General features: G+C 52.1%; 1 protein-coding gene across 1 annotated transcript in view; it reads right to left on the reverse strand.

Moving 5' to 3' along the window:
• The window catches only part of SLC18A2 (solute carrier family 18 member A2), a 28,645-nt gene extending 20,182 nt beyond the window's left edge, over positions 1–8,463 (reverse strand). Inside the window, exons 1-3 of the mRNA XM_080687485.1 lie at positions 8,386–8,463; positions 7,801–7,935; positions 5,859–6,210 (exon numbers count right to left, since the gene is read on the reverse strand). Of these exons, the coding sequence (XP_080543611.1) occupies positions 5,859–6,210; positions 7,801–7,921 (473 nt within the window). The 5' untranslated portion in view covers positions 7,922–7,935; positions 8,386–8,463. The remainder of the gene's footprint in view (positions 1–5,858; positions 6,211–7,800; positions 7,936–8,385) is intronic.
• Between the last annotated feature and the right edge of the window lie 6,005 nt (positions 8,464–14,468).

Here is a 14,468-nt window from a genome sequence, read left to right on the forward strand (position 1 = left end):
CAAGTCACAGACTGAGTCCCTGGAAAAAAGGGCAAAGCCGTCAGGGTGCAGTCATTCAACACACCCGACAGGGCGGGTGGAGAACCCGCGTATCCCCCACTTCATCACTGACAAGCTACTAACTAGTTTACCTTTGCCATGGAGACCACGCCAGTTCCAACCTCAGGCTTGAGAGACCTCAGTCTCCCCCGCGCCCCCACACGGTAAGAGACAAAAGCAAGCACACACAGGGTTACAAACTGTCACCAGAAGAGACAAGAGGTGACGTCTCCTTTTTCAGTGATCCCAACACCCTCCTGAAAGGGGGTTCGGGGAGTGCACGTGTGTAAACAGAATAATTTAAATCGACAGGCCCCTCTGGGAAGCTTATTGTCAATCATTCTGTAAATGAAACCAGATTCTCAGGTTCCACTGGCGGGTGGGGGGGGGGTCTGTCTTTCTCAGCTCCCAGAGGTGCACAGGGAGTCACGGGAGCCATGGGTCTCTTACTCTCCGAGGTGTCCCCCCGTCCCTGACACACAGATCAAGCAGGGGCTTTGGGCCCTGACAAACGGCCAGTTCCACGGCCAGCTTCTTCCGATTCCAGACGGGAAGGCCCCGTCACGCCACCCTAACAGCGTCGGGGGTAGCTGGTTTCCCTATCTCTGAGCAGCTGAAAAGGTCACCGCTTATTCCTACAAAGCCCACTTCAGACCGACCAGCTTGGGGCGAGGGGGGGGGGGAGGGTTTAACCACAGCAGATTGCATCGCGATTCTGTGCCCTGTGGCTTCCTCCGTGTCGTTCAGATGTGAGCTACGATCTGTGGGGGAAAATAACTGGCTTTCAAATACACTAGGTAACTATGGAAATAAATTAAGCCGCTGTCACGGGCTTGATAAAAAGCAGACCACGGAGACAATGACAAGCTAAGGAGGGAGGCCCCGGAGCTGCCCGGGGTTAACCATTTCCCTCACCACCCCGTTCGTTTTGGAATAACTTTCCGTTCCAAAGATCAACCACTGTGCAATCCTTATGCTCAGTAAGCGAAGGCCACGCGGCCACGTTCTGCGTCTGATGTGCGGACAGAGACACGGAAAGGTGTTTTCCCATGGTGCACCTGCCCGGAGCATTGCTTTTATGTGGGCGCGTGTCTGAAATCCACTTGCCGGGCTGAATGCTAACAGGTGTTGCTAAGTATTAGCCCAGCGGTTCGCAACCTTTTTAACGCCGCGACCCTTTAATACAGTTCCTCATGTTGTGGTGACCCCCAACCATAAAATTATTTCGTTGCTACTTCATAACTGTAATTTTGCTACTATTATGAATCGTCATGTAAATATCTGTGTTTTCTGATGGTCTTAGGCGACCCACAGGTTGAGAAACGCTGCTGTAGAGCCTAAGACCATCGGAAAACACAGATATTTACATGACGATTCATTAACAGTAGCAAAATTACAGTTATGAAGTAGCAACGAAAATAATTTTATGGTTGGGGGTCACCACAACATGAGGAACTGTATTAAAGGGTCGCGGCGTTAGAAAGGTTGAGAACCACTGTATTAGTCCTTTTACTCCCTTTTACACACACGGCAATCCTGAAATAAACAAACTGGAATTACAAAATAAGTCACACGCGCCTCCAAGACGGCACCCGAGGCACCGCAGGCTTCAGACAGTGTTCCTGGGTGTGACCGCTCCACTTGCCACACTCGAGGTCCTCTGCTCCCTATCTGGTCACGAGTGTTTCAGTAAAAATATGGCATCAGAAGAGTAAGTCCAAGAGAAATGACTCCCCGGTGAACCCTTACCATGCTTCCACGCACTGTCCTGTTTTATTTGTAGGGTTTGGCGTGCAATCTGATCTGATATGTAAAAGGACAGGCAGGCAGCCTGCCTCTTGCATCATCCACCCACAAAAGCCACTCACACGGCAGCATCACGGCTACGGAGAAGGAGTGGCTCCAAGCTGCCTGTCTGTGGGTAGCTCCCCCACACCATGTCTTGGTGGGTTCAGGCAGCCTCTTTTTTCCCCGTCAGAAGCACTGCAGAGATGCTAGGAAGGAAGACCAGCTCACATCAGTGGCTGGAAATAGAGTTGTTTTGTTTTGTTTTAGGGCCAAGGAGGTGAGGGAAGGTCCGTGTCTAGAAAACCAGGCTGATTTTCCCCGGGACCCCCTGCCCTTGGGTTACAAAGAACCATCAACAACTCACTGTCTGGGCCTTTACTAGTCCAGCCTGGGACCACCAGAGAGAGCCTAAGTGGATGCAAGAAAGGGAGAGTTTGACCTGCATTACTGACTTTTAGGAGCCAAACTTACACACTGTGTAACAGTAAGCAGGTGGAAAGAACAAGGGGGGGTGGGGAGACACCGCACAGAGAGGCTGGGCCCTGGTCTGGTCCTGGGCAAACACTTCCTCCTCCCGAACGGCCAGCTCTTGGCCTGTCAAGTCCTAGGACTGGCCCCAAAGCCTCTGCTAAACTCTCTCCAAGCTCTGATGCTCTGTGTTTTGAACGACTCTTTAATCGGAAACACAGTCGCCGGCCGTGAAACGCTGTTGTAAGCACACTTGTTTACAATACTGAAAACGAATCGCACATCTTGTTGGTAATTGAGGATGTGATTGGCACAAATTACACCAAAGACGATTTGCAATGGCTCACAAGAGAAGATTCTGTAAAGAGAAGTGGAACGTGTTTATCGTTTCTCTGAGCAGAACCATGGTGTGCCCAGAAATGCTGCAAGTCCCCAGACTCAGGTCTGCGGAGCTTGGAAAACATTGGGGGGGAAATCACAAATCATCATCATTTTGGAGGGCCAGACTTCACTCAATTATTCTGCCAGCATCGATATTCAAGGGCCCTTGTATGTCCCACATTACAAGGAAGTGCTAAAAGATGGTTATTTTGACATTTGCTTGGTAGCTGGGGGAACCAGTTAGGGTTCGAAATTTTGCTCTAGATAAATTCCAAAGTGGATTATTCACCTTAAGAATAGACTACATTTCACAGGTCACAAAACAAAAATAGGTTTCTCTTAAAGATTTTTTTTCCCCCCCAGAGCCCCACCCAGGAGCCTTGGGGGCTGCAAGTCAAAGCTTTGTAGTAGTTACTATAGAGCAGTGGTCGGCAAACTGCGGCTCGCGAGCCACATGCGGCTCTTTGGCCCCTTGAGTGTGGCTCTTCCACAAAATACCACGGCCTGGGCGAGTCTATTTTGAAGAAGTGGCGTTAGAAGAAGTTTAAAAAATTTGGCTCTCAAAAGAAATTTCAATCGTTGTACTGTTGATATTTGGCTCTGTTGACTAATGAGTTTGCCAACCACTGCTATAGAGGAAAGGCCTCCCTGGTCATAAACAGGTCTCTTCCTCATGGAATAAACAAAGCATTCAAAACAAGAAGGGGACTTCTTGCCCTAACCGGTTTGGCTCAGTGGATAGAGCGTCGGCCTGTGGACTGAAGGGTCCCAGGTTCGATTCCAGTCACGGCATGTACCCTGGTTGAGGGCACATACCCTAGTAGGAGGTGTGTAGGAGGCAGCTGATAGATGTTTCTCTCATCGATGTTTCTAACTCTCTATCCCTCTCCCTTCCTCTCTGTAAAAATCAATAAAATATATATTAAATAAAAAAAGAAGGGAACTTCTTCAATGCTTTTCATTTGCCACCTGCATTTGGAAAACTGGAATGCTCGCATCCCTTCGGCCCAATTTTTAAGTATTACCCTGTATATGACAATCACACCCACAGTAATAACAGGGCATCATTATAATAATGTCCTCCATTTTCCCACAGAGCCTTTGAGCTCTTTGCCGTCTCAGAATACAAAACGCTGAGCCCTTTGCTGTAATTATACCAGATGCATTTTTTTAAATCCTCACCCGAGGATATGTTTCTATTGATTCTAGAGAGAGGAAGGGAACGAGAGAAACATTGGCCGATTGTCTACCACACCTGCCCCGACTGGGAATTAAACCTGCACCTAGGGCACGTACCCTGACCAGGAATTGAACCCCCAATCCTCTGGTGTCCCGGATGACGCTCCAACCAACCGAGCCACCCGCCAGAGCTACCAGATGCAATGTCAGAAGGGCTCTTGGTCTTGGAAAAAGGAGGAAAACCCCCGCACTACCGAGGCCTGCCCGGTGTCCTTCTAAAGAGCAGGGGGAGCCCCTCGTCGCCCAGCCAGTGGTGCGTCCTGGTGGACTCGCAGGCAGGCCGTCATCTCGGAGGTAATCTGCTTGGCATATTTTACGTGGCGGCTCCATACCGCTGCCTCGCACAGACTGGCTGGCTGGGCCTGGCTTAGGATTGTTCCAATCAACTCAACAGCACTCCTCAGTCCAGAACACCAAATGGCCAACGGTGACCATGTGCTTCCGTCCAGCTCGCCATGGGTACAGCGGCTGCCCCCTCCGTGTGTCCGAGGGCAGCTTGTGCGGGGGGAGGCAGATCTCCGTACCCGCTCTCCTCTCTCACGGACCCCAGCCCCAGAGCTGGCCCCAGCCCCCTGTCATGCGGAGCCCCACCCTGAGAAGGGTCCCAGGCTTGGTTCCATGCCTGCTGCTGACCTCATGAAATGCTTGATAATATTTAAACAAGGGCCCTGCTGGGCTCCTCCTCTCCCTCCCCCCGCCCCGCCCCATCCCTAGACCAAAGCCTGGGCAGGTGTAAGCACCTCCATTCCCAGCCTACACTGGGTGCTGGGTGGACCTGCTCTAAGCCGGCTTCCTTGCTGACTCTTCCACTTGGCTTTGGAACCTCTGATGGCTTCCAAGCAGCCCCTCAATAAAAACCCCGCTCCTTTCTCCACCTACCACTTGGGGCCTTCTATAGACCCGCCCACCCCGTTCCCCGGCTCTACCCTCCCTAGCTCACAGCCCCCCTGCCTCCCCCATCTCTAGTCTTTGGCTCTGTTCATGCTTCGAGACCTGGTTCACATATAGGACTCTGACCACTTCCTCCTCGGCCATGTCTTGCATTTCTGCCTTCGGGGCTACACTGTTCACATGGCAGCCTGCCGCCACCACTGACGCTGAATCAGCTCCCCCTCCTTGCAGCTGACACCCCGCCCCTCCTGAGCCTCCATGGGCTGGGCAGAGCTGGATCCCCTTCTGAACAGAGCCTTGCTGGGAGGTCACCAACAATGGAAATACGAACAAGTATTCAAAGTAATGGGGGCCCAGAAAAGTCCAGAACATCTAGGTTTACATAAACCTAGTTTTGGGTTGATTTGGGGCATTATTAGCTAGTTGGAATGATGCAGAAAACAGCTTCCATTGCCTTCCCTGTGTGCATGTGGGCATAGCTCAGAAACAGGCAGGGGATGAACCTGCCACACTGCCCACGACCTCCACCTCAGAACTGTCATCTCAGCAGCAGAATGACCCACCATTCCCCACATCCCCACCTGGCCAGCTCCTTGAGGCTTCACCCCGCCAGCTCTAAAGAAGACACCTGGCTTTCTACACGGAGGGACGGGGCCAGCGGTGGAAGACAAGAGAAAACTGCATGGCGCGGAGAATCCGATGACGAAATCCGGCATTTAGACAAGAATCTAAGTCCTCCCACGTGGGGAGGGCCTCTATTCTGTTTTAGCATTTTCTTACTTTTTAAGCAACAGAGGCAGCAATGAAAGGCAGAACGAATGGGAAATCGTAATTAACTATGGGCAGAATAAAAAAGGAGAAGGGATTGGATTTTTTTTTCCCCAAGCTCACCCTCTACTGGTTCACAGATTCTGCTAAAAAAAAATGAACGAGAAACAGAATCCCCGGGGAAATGAGCTTGGAACAATATAAATATAAATATAAATATAAATATAAATATAAATATAAATATAAATATAAATAAACTCTTTGGCCAAAACACTATCACCTACCTATTGGTCAACAGTCCTACGAACGGGTTGGTGAGGAGCTGGACCGTGGCTTTGGAGGCAAACAACAGGCCAACTTGCACGTTTTCATTCAGGAGGTCCTTGTCTTCGCTGGGACAGTCGGAAGGGCCCGCGGACGAGTTGGTCACCATGTGCTGTGTGGTGGCCTTGGGCAGCGGCCGCCCCTGGAGGTCTCCGGTGGTGTTCCCACTGGCCACGGTGGAGTTGTCATAGTAGGAAAAGATGCTCTGGAAGCCATCCGAGGGGGAGGCTGTGGGCTCTGGCCGGGCAGTCGGGACTCCGGTTGCATTTTTCTCGTGCTCGATGCTGTACAAGTAACTTGGGATGATGGGGACTGGGGACAAGACAGAACGGGAAGGTGGTGACTACACTGAGACCCTCCCTGGGACAAATGCCAGAAGAGCGGTGGTCACGTCCAATATCAGTGAGACACAGAGAGGGGGTATGAACACCCCAGGAAGGCCCCCTCCCCTACAGACATTACTTAGCTCCCTAGAGAGAATGACGCCCCAGGAGGCTAGTTCCAGAGAATCGGTTCCTCCCTGGGGTTTCTCCGTTCAGGGTTCCACCCCAGGAATACTTTGGGAAAGCAAAATCTGGGCTGAAGTTGAGTCCGTGCTGACCCAGGATCAACAACCAGAGCTTCTCAGAAAGAGGCTCGAAAGACCTTTAATTGAATGAGTCAAGGAAACAGAAACCTAAATTGCATTGTGTGTCTTAGAAAAAAATAAACCTGCAGGAAGTCATCCCTAGTTCTCGGGCGGGAACCGGCAAGTTTGCATCCTATCCGGAGCACACAAGAATTTCTGAGACTTTCAGTAGAGAAAAAGGAAAACCTTTTGTTGTAATAGCAGCAGCTTTGGGCACGTGTGTGACAACAGAACATTCAACACCAAGGAGACGGAGGCCCTGGCTACTGAACTCCGACCCACCTCACCCCTCCCATCTCTGATCATCTGAACGCCTGACCGCTTGCTGCTCTGAGACAGTCTCAAGAAAACCTGCCAATGGAGAGGGGAGATACCACTCCCACCCCTGGGAGTCGAAATTAAAAAACACTTTCTCTTAGCCAAAACCGGTTTGGCTCAGTGGATAGAGCGTCAGCCTGCGGACTGAGGGGTCCCGGGTTCGATTCCAGTCAGGGGCATGTAACTTGGTTGCGGGCACGTCCCCAGTGGGAGGTGTGCAAGAGGCAGCTGATCGATGTTTCTCTCTCATCGATGTTTCTAACTCTCTATCCCTCTTCCTTCCTCTCTGTAAAAAATCAATAAAATATATTTAAAAAAAAAAAAAAAAAAAACACTTTCTCTTACTCATTACAAATGTGGACATTGCAAAGGGAAAGCATGCCGAACACTTTGCTGTTAACGAGGCGAGTTATGAGAGCTGGGTTTAAGTTATTTGGTTTTTTAAAAACCCATTCTAGGAAAAAGGCTGAAAGGAACACTCTTCAAATTGCTCTTGAAATGGTCTAGAACTGTTTCCACCCTGAGTCATTCAAGGATCCAACGGACTGAACTGCCACTTCCCTTCTCCGAGGGAGGGGCGTTTACTCTGTTCCTAGATGTTCCATCACATTTTAGCCCTCCTTTTCAGGGAGCAAAATAAGTCTTAAAACCTTCCTGCGAGCTCTGAAAATTAGCAGCCCTTAAAAGAAATCTTTTTCACCGCGGTGACAGTGGGCAGGCGTGGGGGCTGGACATTATCAGGAGGAAACACAAGCTCTGGGCTGTATCGGGCGTCACATTCGGACCTGACCACCAGGAAAACGAAGCCACAAGCGCGGCTCTCAGTAGCCCCAGCGGAGCCGTGTTGGCGGATGTGTGTTTGCAAAGCGCGTTCTCCAAGTTTCCCAGGCCGCGCTGGGGTGAGTGGGGCGCCCAGGGAAGGGGTGTCGGGCGGCGGGGGGGCAGGGCGCACGTACCCACGACGGTGAGCAGCATGTTGTCCAGAAGCAGCGCGAGGAACACGATGAACAGAATGAGCTTCCTGGAGTGACGGCCGTCCAGCAGCCGGCGGACCAGCGCCAACTCGCTCAGGGCCATGGCTCGGGGCTGGGCTGCGGGCAGGGGGAGAGGTGAGGGGCCGTGGCGGATGGCGGTTCCCCCACCCTCAAAGCTCACACTTCCCTGGCTGCAGAAAGGGCGGTGCGGGCGGGTCCCCGGCGTACCCCTCGGCTCACCCGCGGCACGCACGCCCTCAGCCATACCTGTGCTCCGGGTTAATGTCGCCCGCGGGCGCCGTCGGGGGCGCCCCTGGATCTCGGGGGTGCTATCCCGCTCGCCGCCGCCCCGAGGGTCTGGCTTCTACCCAGCGCGTCCGGAAAGCGCCGCGGGACGGGGCGCGCTGTGCGTCCTGCGCCCTGGCCGCCCGGAGCCCCGCGCTCAGCTATTTGGAGGCTCCCCCTACCCTCGCCACCCCTCTCCCCTGCGCTCCTCCGCTCCTCCCGCGACCCGGGCGCTCGGCCCCAGCACCGAGCCCCGTGGGCAGGGAGCGGGGTCGGCGTTACCTCGCGTCTCCAGCTGCTGCCTGTCCTGGCCGCGGTGCGCTCCGTCCGTCCTTCCCGGCACCTCCGGGTCGCAGTCTCCACCCTAGCGCCTCGCCGCCGCCGCCGCTCGGTTTAGCGGGTCCGGCTGTGACGTCACGGAGCGGCCGGCGTGGAACGGGGGCGGGGGGCTAGGAGCGGGAGGGGCCACGGTCGCTGCGCAGGAGCGGCCTCCACCCCGCCCAGACCCGCGCCGCGTCCACCCCGGTAGCCTGTCCACAGCGCGGGGAGCTCAGACTCCTCCGCCCGCACGTGGCCGCGAGTCCTCAGCACCTGGGCCGGGCGGGGCAGCTGGGGCGCCCGAGGGAACGAGTCAGGGGCTCCAGGGGGCGGGGTCAAGGCTCCCTGGGGGAGGGGGCGTGAGGGTCGGGAGCCAAAGTGAGGCCTCTTGGATTCATCTGGCCCCAAGTAGGCAGCAGCTGGAGCTGCTGTGGATCCTCACCGTCCAGTCCCTGAAATTGGCCCCGAGGTCATGAAGGCTCCTGGGCGATCGCCAGGGAAGGAGGCATAGGGTGTTGGGAGCTGGGGACAGCCTTTCCTTCCTGGGGAAGCCACTCTGCACGGCCCCCTCCCCGCCCCCCCCCCCCCCACCTCCTCTGGAGCCTGAGGCCTCCGCTCAAGCTGGTGAGGGGGCAGCAGGACGGCTGGTTAAAGAAGATGTGGTACATTTTTACAGTGGATGCTACTCTCAGTCATTCAATAAGATGGAATAGTGCCCTTTGCCATAACGTGGGTGGATCTTGCGAGTACCTGTGCTAAATGGAGTAAGTCAGTGGGGAAAGGACAAGCACCTAATGATTTCATTCATATGCGGGATATACAACAGAAAGCGACGAATCAAACAACAAACCACAACTCACAGCACGATCCACCTCAGACAACAGAATGGTTACCAGAGGGGAAGCGGGCGGTGGGGGAGGAAGAGGGTAAAGGGGGTCCAACATAAGGTGAGGGGAGGAGACTGCACTTGGGGTGGTGAGCACAAGTAGGACATACAGGTGATGTAAGCAATATTACCCCGATAAGCTTCACTGAGCAAGAAAAGGAAAAGGAAACAAAGAGAGGGATGGTTGGCAGGAAGGATGCTTGTTTGGGGCTGTTTGGAGCTGTAATGCTCACCGCCAAGAGGTAAGGGTCCCTCCATTTAACAAAGAGGAGAGAAACCAGCACCCTCCTGACATAGCCGCAGCTTTGGAGGCCCTTCTAGGGGAAGGGTTGGGGGGAGGGGGGGGACAGGAGCTGTTTTCTTGGAAAGCTACTTAGGATAAATGCCATCCTGCCAGGGCCTCTGAGCAGTGGCGTTGTGTTTTATTCATGCCTGCCTGTGGTGGGCTGCAGACTGCTCAGCGCAGCCGGGTGACGGTGCCCCCTCCCTCCACCTCCTGGCTTCCTTCCAGACATGCTGCCCCCACGTGTGAGGAAGATGGTTGGGTAAGTAAGTGGGTCAACAACATGGGGACTCCGCATGTCCCAGGATGTGTGCAATTTACGTATCAAACAGGGAGGGGAGAAGGAAAACCACTTAGGGGGACAGAGCAGATGGTGGGAGTTAAGATGGCTATGAAGGGGATCATTCGTGGAGGGTCCCGAAGTGCCCGGAGTCACGAAACCCAAAGACGCAGGCCCTGCCCTCACATCCCTGGGTTACAGAGGCATCATGGTTAAGGGCTCCGGGCCCGGGTCCCAGCCTGCTACTTCCTTGATCAGTGACCTTGGGCAGGTTGTGTATCCTCTCCATGCCTTAGTTTCCCCATCTCTGAAATGGGGCTACTGATTGGACCTATTACAGTGTTGTGTCTAGGATAAATGGGAATGCACAGGCACCCCTTAGTGAGAGCTCAGAAAGTGTCTACTATTCATTCATTCATTCATTCATTCAATAAATATTTGTTGAGGGCTTAATAGGTGTCAGGTAGTATTGATTCTGGGGAGACAGTAGCAGCCAAACAGACAAAATCCCTGTCCTCAGGGTGCATACAGGTCCTGGTAGCCACACCACTCCAGCCCAGCAGCTGGAGGAAGGTGGCCTGCACTGTGCCCCTCCTCCTGACCTCTGCCCCCTCCCCGGGAGCACTGTGGTCTATAACAGGGTTTCACACGTTTTTGTTCACACCCCTGTAAAAGAATTTTTAAAAAATATCTATGCCTCCAGCCAACCCAATGGGAGAAAATATTTGCAGACAACTACTCTGACAAGGGGTTAATATCCAGAATATATAAAGAACTCATACAACACAAACAATCCATTTTAAAAGTGGGCACAAGACCTGAACAGACACTTCTTCCAAGAAGACATACAGATGGCCAACTGATATATGAAAAGACTAGTGGCACAGTGCACAAAATTCGTGCACATTAAAAGGGGATTAATTAGAGGAAATAATTTAAAATTGCTATTTGCCTTTTCTCTATGATAGAAGTGTCAGAGATGAAAGGAAATTAGTAAAATGTATATGAAAACCTTCCTCCTGTCAGAGTCTGGGGCGCACCATGGGACCCAGAGTCAAGTCCAGGGGTGGGCAAACTTTTTGACTTGAGGGCCACAATGGGTTCTTAAACTGGACCGGAGGGCCAGAACAAAAGCATGGATGGAGTGTTTGTGTGAACTAATATAAATTCAAAGTAAACATCATTACATAAAAGGGTATGGTCTTTTTTTTTTTATTTCAATAGTTTTATTCATTTCAAACATTTTAACAAGAAGAATGTAAACACTAATTATTATAATTTGAAACTTCAAAAAATGGAGGAATCATAGCACAATAACATACCTTATATTGAAGATGGCAAAGGCAAAATAAAATTGCCTAACAAAGGAAAGGTACAAAAGCCTTTCAAATTAAACTTAAATATAATAAAATAATTTAAAACTAAAACAAATAGAAAAGAACAAAATGTGTAAACAGTAAATTAAACATTTTCTTTAGTGCAACTTCCAAATTATGCCTGGGACGTAGATGTAGATGGCAATGTAGACTGGGTTGAAAGGTTTTGGGTCTTTAAAACATCAACTTCAGTGGGAACAGTGTTGTTGGTCTCCTTTTTAGCTAATGCTCTGATACTGTGCTCTCCAGGGGCGTGTCTCCCTACATCACCACGATAACGTGTCTATGCATTCCCAGGGTGATGTCAGGGGACGCATCCGCGGGCATTACAAGGAGCCTCTGGAAGATTGAGAGGTTGTTCCTTCTACAGAATGGGCGGATATAAATCCGCCCACTCAGAAGAAGGAGCTGCGGCCGTGTTTCCCGACGTTGCCATGTTAACACTGCTGCTGGTGAAGGAGCAGAAGGGAGAGCAAGAGAACCCTCCACTCTTTTGGCTCCACGGGCAGAATAGAACAGCCGAACGGGCCGGATCGGGCCCACAGGCCATAGTTTGCCCACGGCTGGTCAAATCCCTGCCCCCCCACATGCGCCTCAAAATCACGTGAGACCCAGACCCAGCCAGCCCCCGCCCCCATTGGGCTAGATCCAGACCTGGGCAGTCCCACCCTTGTCAAGCCCCACCAGGCAGGGGATGTAGCCTCAGGTCCCCTGGCCAGGCACCAGGATGGGGGGCATGGCCCGAGGTCCCCCAGCCCAGACCAGGGCGGGGGGCATGCCTTGAGGTCCCCCGTCAAGCCCTGCCAGGTGGGGGACATGGCCTGAGATCCCCTGTCAAGCCCCGCCAGGTGGGGGGGTGCAGCCTCAGGTCCCCCGTCAAGCCCCACTGGGCAGGGGGCGCAGCCTTAGTTCCCCCAACCCAGCACTGGGGGTGCACCTTGAGGTCCCCCGTCAAGCCCCGCTGGGTGGGGAGCATGGCCTGAGGTCCCCTGTGAAGCCCCGCCAGGCAGGGGGGTGCAGCCTCAGGTCCCCTGGCCCAATGCTGGGGCGGGGGGCACGGCCTGAGGTCCCCTGTCAAGCCCTATGGGGGCAGGGGAGGGTGTAGCTTCAGGTCCCTCCTTATTACTTGTTAAGGCTACTTATGGGAACTTGGCTTCAGCTGTGGGTGCAGCCATCTTTGTGATGAAGTGATGGTCAATTAGCATATTCCCTCTTTATTAGATAAGACAGTGGTCAGCAAACTGCAGCTTGCGAGCCACATGCGGCTCTTTGGCTCCTTGAGTGTGGCTCATCCACAACATACCACGGCCTGGGTGAGTCTATTTTGAAGAAGTGGCGTTAGAAGAAGTTTAAGTTTAAAAAATTGGGCTCTCAAAAGAAATTTCAATGGTTGTACTGTTGATATTTGGCTCTGTTGACTAATGAGTTTGCCGACCACTGAGATAGGAGGATGCTCAACTTCACTAGCTGTTATGGAAATGCAAATCAAAACTACAATGAGATACCCCCTCACACCTGTTAGAGTGGCCATTATCAACCAGACAAGTAATAACAAGTGCTGGAGAAAAAGGAACCCTCATTCACTGCTGGTGGGAATATAAACTGGTACAGCCACTATGGAAAAGTGGCCTTTTCTACTCAAAATATTAAGAATAGAGCCTTGGCCGGTTTTCTCAGTGGTTAGAGCGTCGGCCCTCGGACTGAAGGGTCGTGGGTTCAATTCCAGTCCAGGGCACATACCTTGGCTGCACACTCGATCCCTGACCCCAGTAGGGGCGCTTGCAGGAAGCAACCAATCCATGGGTCTCTGTCACATCCATGTTTCTCCCTCTGTCTCTCCCCCTCCCTTCCACTCTCTCTAAAAATCAATGGAAAAAAGATCCTCGGGTGAGAATTAAAAAAAAAAATTAGGAATAGAGTTACCATATGACCCAGCAATCCCTCTTCTGAGTAATTACCGGGAAGATTTGAAAACGTTTATTCTCCAAGATATATGCACCTCTCTGTTCATTCAGCATTGGTCATGGCGGCCAAGATGTGGAAACCCAGTGCTCTTCAGCAGCCGATTGGACAGAGACGGTGTGGTACATGCACACAACGGATACTCTTCAGTCACACGAGAAATTGAAATGCTGTCATTTGCAACAACATGGGTGGACCTGGAGAAGGTTATGTTATGCAAAGTAAATTTAAAGAAAGCCAAGAACCATATGATTTCACTCACATGTGGGACATGAAACTGAAACTCACAGACTCAGACAGCAAGGTGGTGGTTCCCAGAGAGAAGGGGGGAGGGGGTGGGGGGTAAAGTCTTGAGCAGGAGAGGCGCGAGGGGAGCCCATGCTGCCGCCGAGACCCATGTTGGTCCATTAGAAGCTCCATCTTCCGGAGGCTTCCTTCCTCTCAAGGGTACGTCTGCACAGGGCAGAGTGGGATCTGGGAGGGGATGTGGGACAAGGCGGGCAAGTGGCAATAACCCAAGCAACAGTTTATTGCTTAGAACTGAGGCATGTGATCAACTCCACGCTCTGCACCTGAGGCTCCCCACACCCACACGGGGCTGTGGATGGCGAAGGCTTGCAGGACTGAGCAGAGGCCACACGTGGGCCGCCTCTCCTCGGGGCTGGCAGGGCTGGGCTGCAGGCCAGACCGAGGGGAAGCGAGAGCAGGCGGAAACCCAGCCTCAGGGGTGAGCATCAGAAGAGGTAAGGTCTGGCCCAAGGCCAACGTCTTGAGGGTTTGTGATTTTGTTTGTTTTTTTTGTTTTTTTTCTTGTTACGTTTTGTTTTGGCCTTTCCCCCTTTATGTTCTTTATAAAGCTTTAACTACTTAACATGACAACACTGTCTTGAGGGATTTATGACACGTGTAGATGTGTGACTTATAACAACTCTACCTGAAAGGGTGAGGGTGGTGATGGGTCTATAAAGTGGCCAGAATTCTATATTCTGTGCAAAGTGGTATCTTATTATATGTATACATTGGAGTGTAAAAATGTTTGGGATGGTTGCTGTACTCTCTCGGGCCATCACTGTAAAAATAATACAAGAAAGAATGGGTCAGCCGCTAACAGGAAAAGTAAAATTAAATTTCTGTAAAGTGTTCAAATAATTTCAAAAGGCCAGAAAGGAGGAGCAGATGAGCAGAAAAAGTCAGAGGGTTCAAGGAGAAAACAAAAATAAAGGATAGGTGACATCCATTAAGCATTCATGGAGACCGCAA

The sequence above is a fragment of the Plecotus auritus genome (assembly GCF_963455305.1).
Source record: "Plecotus auritus genome assembly, chromosome: 9".
NCBI lineage: Eukaryota > Metazoa > Chordata > Mammalia > Chiroptera > Vespertilionidae > Plecotus > Plecotus auritus.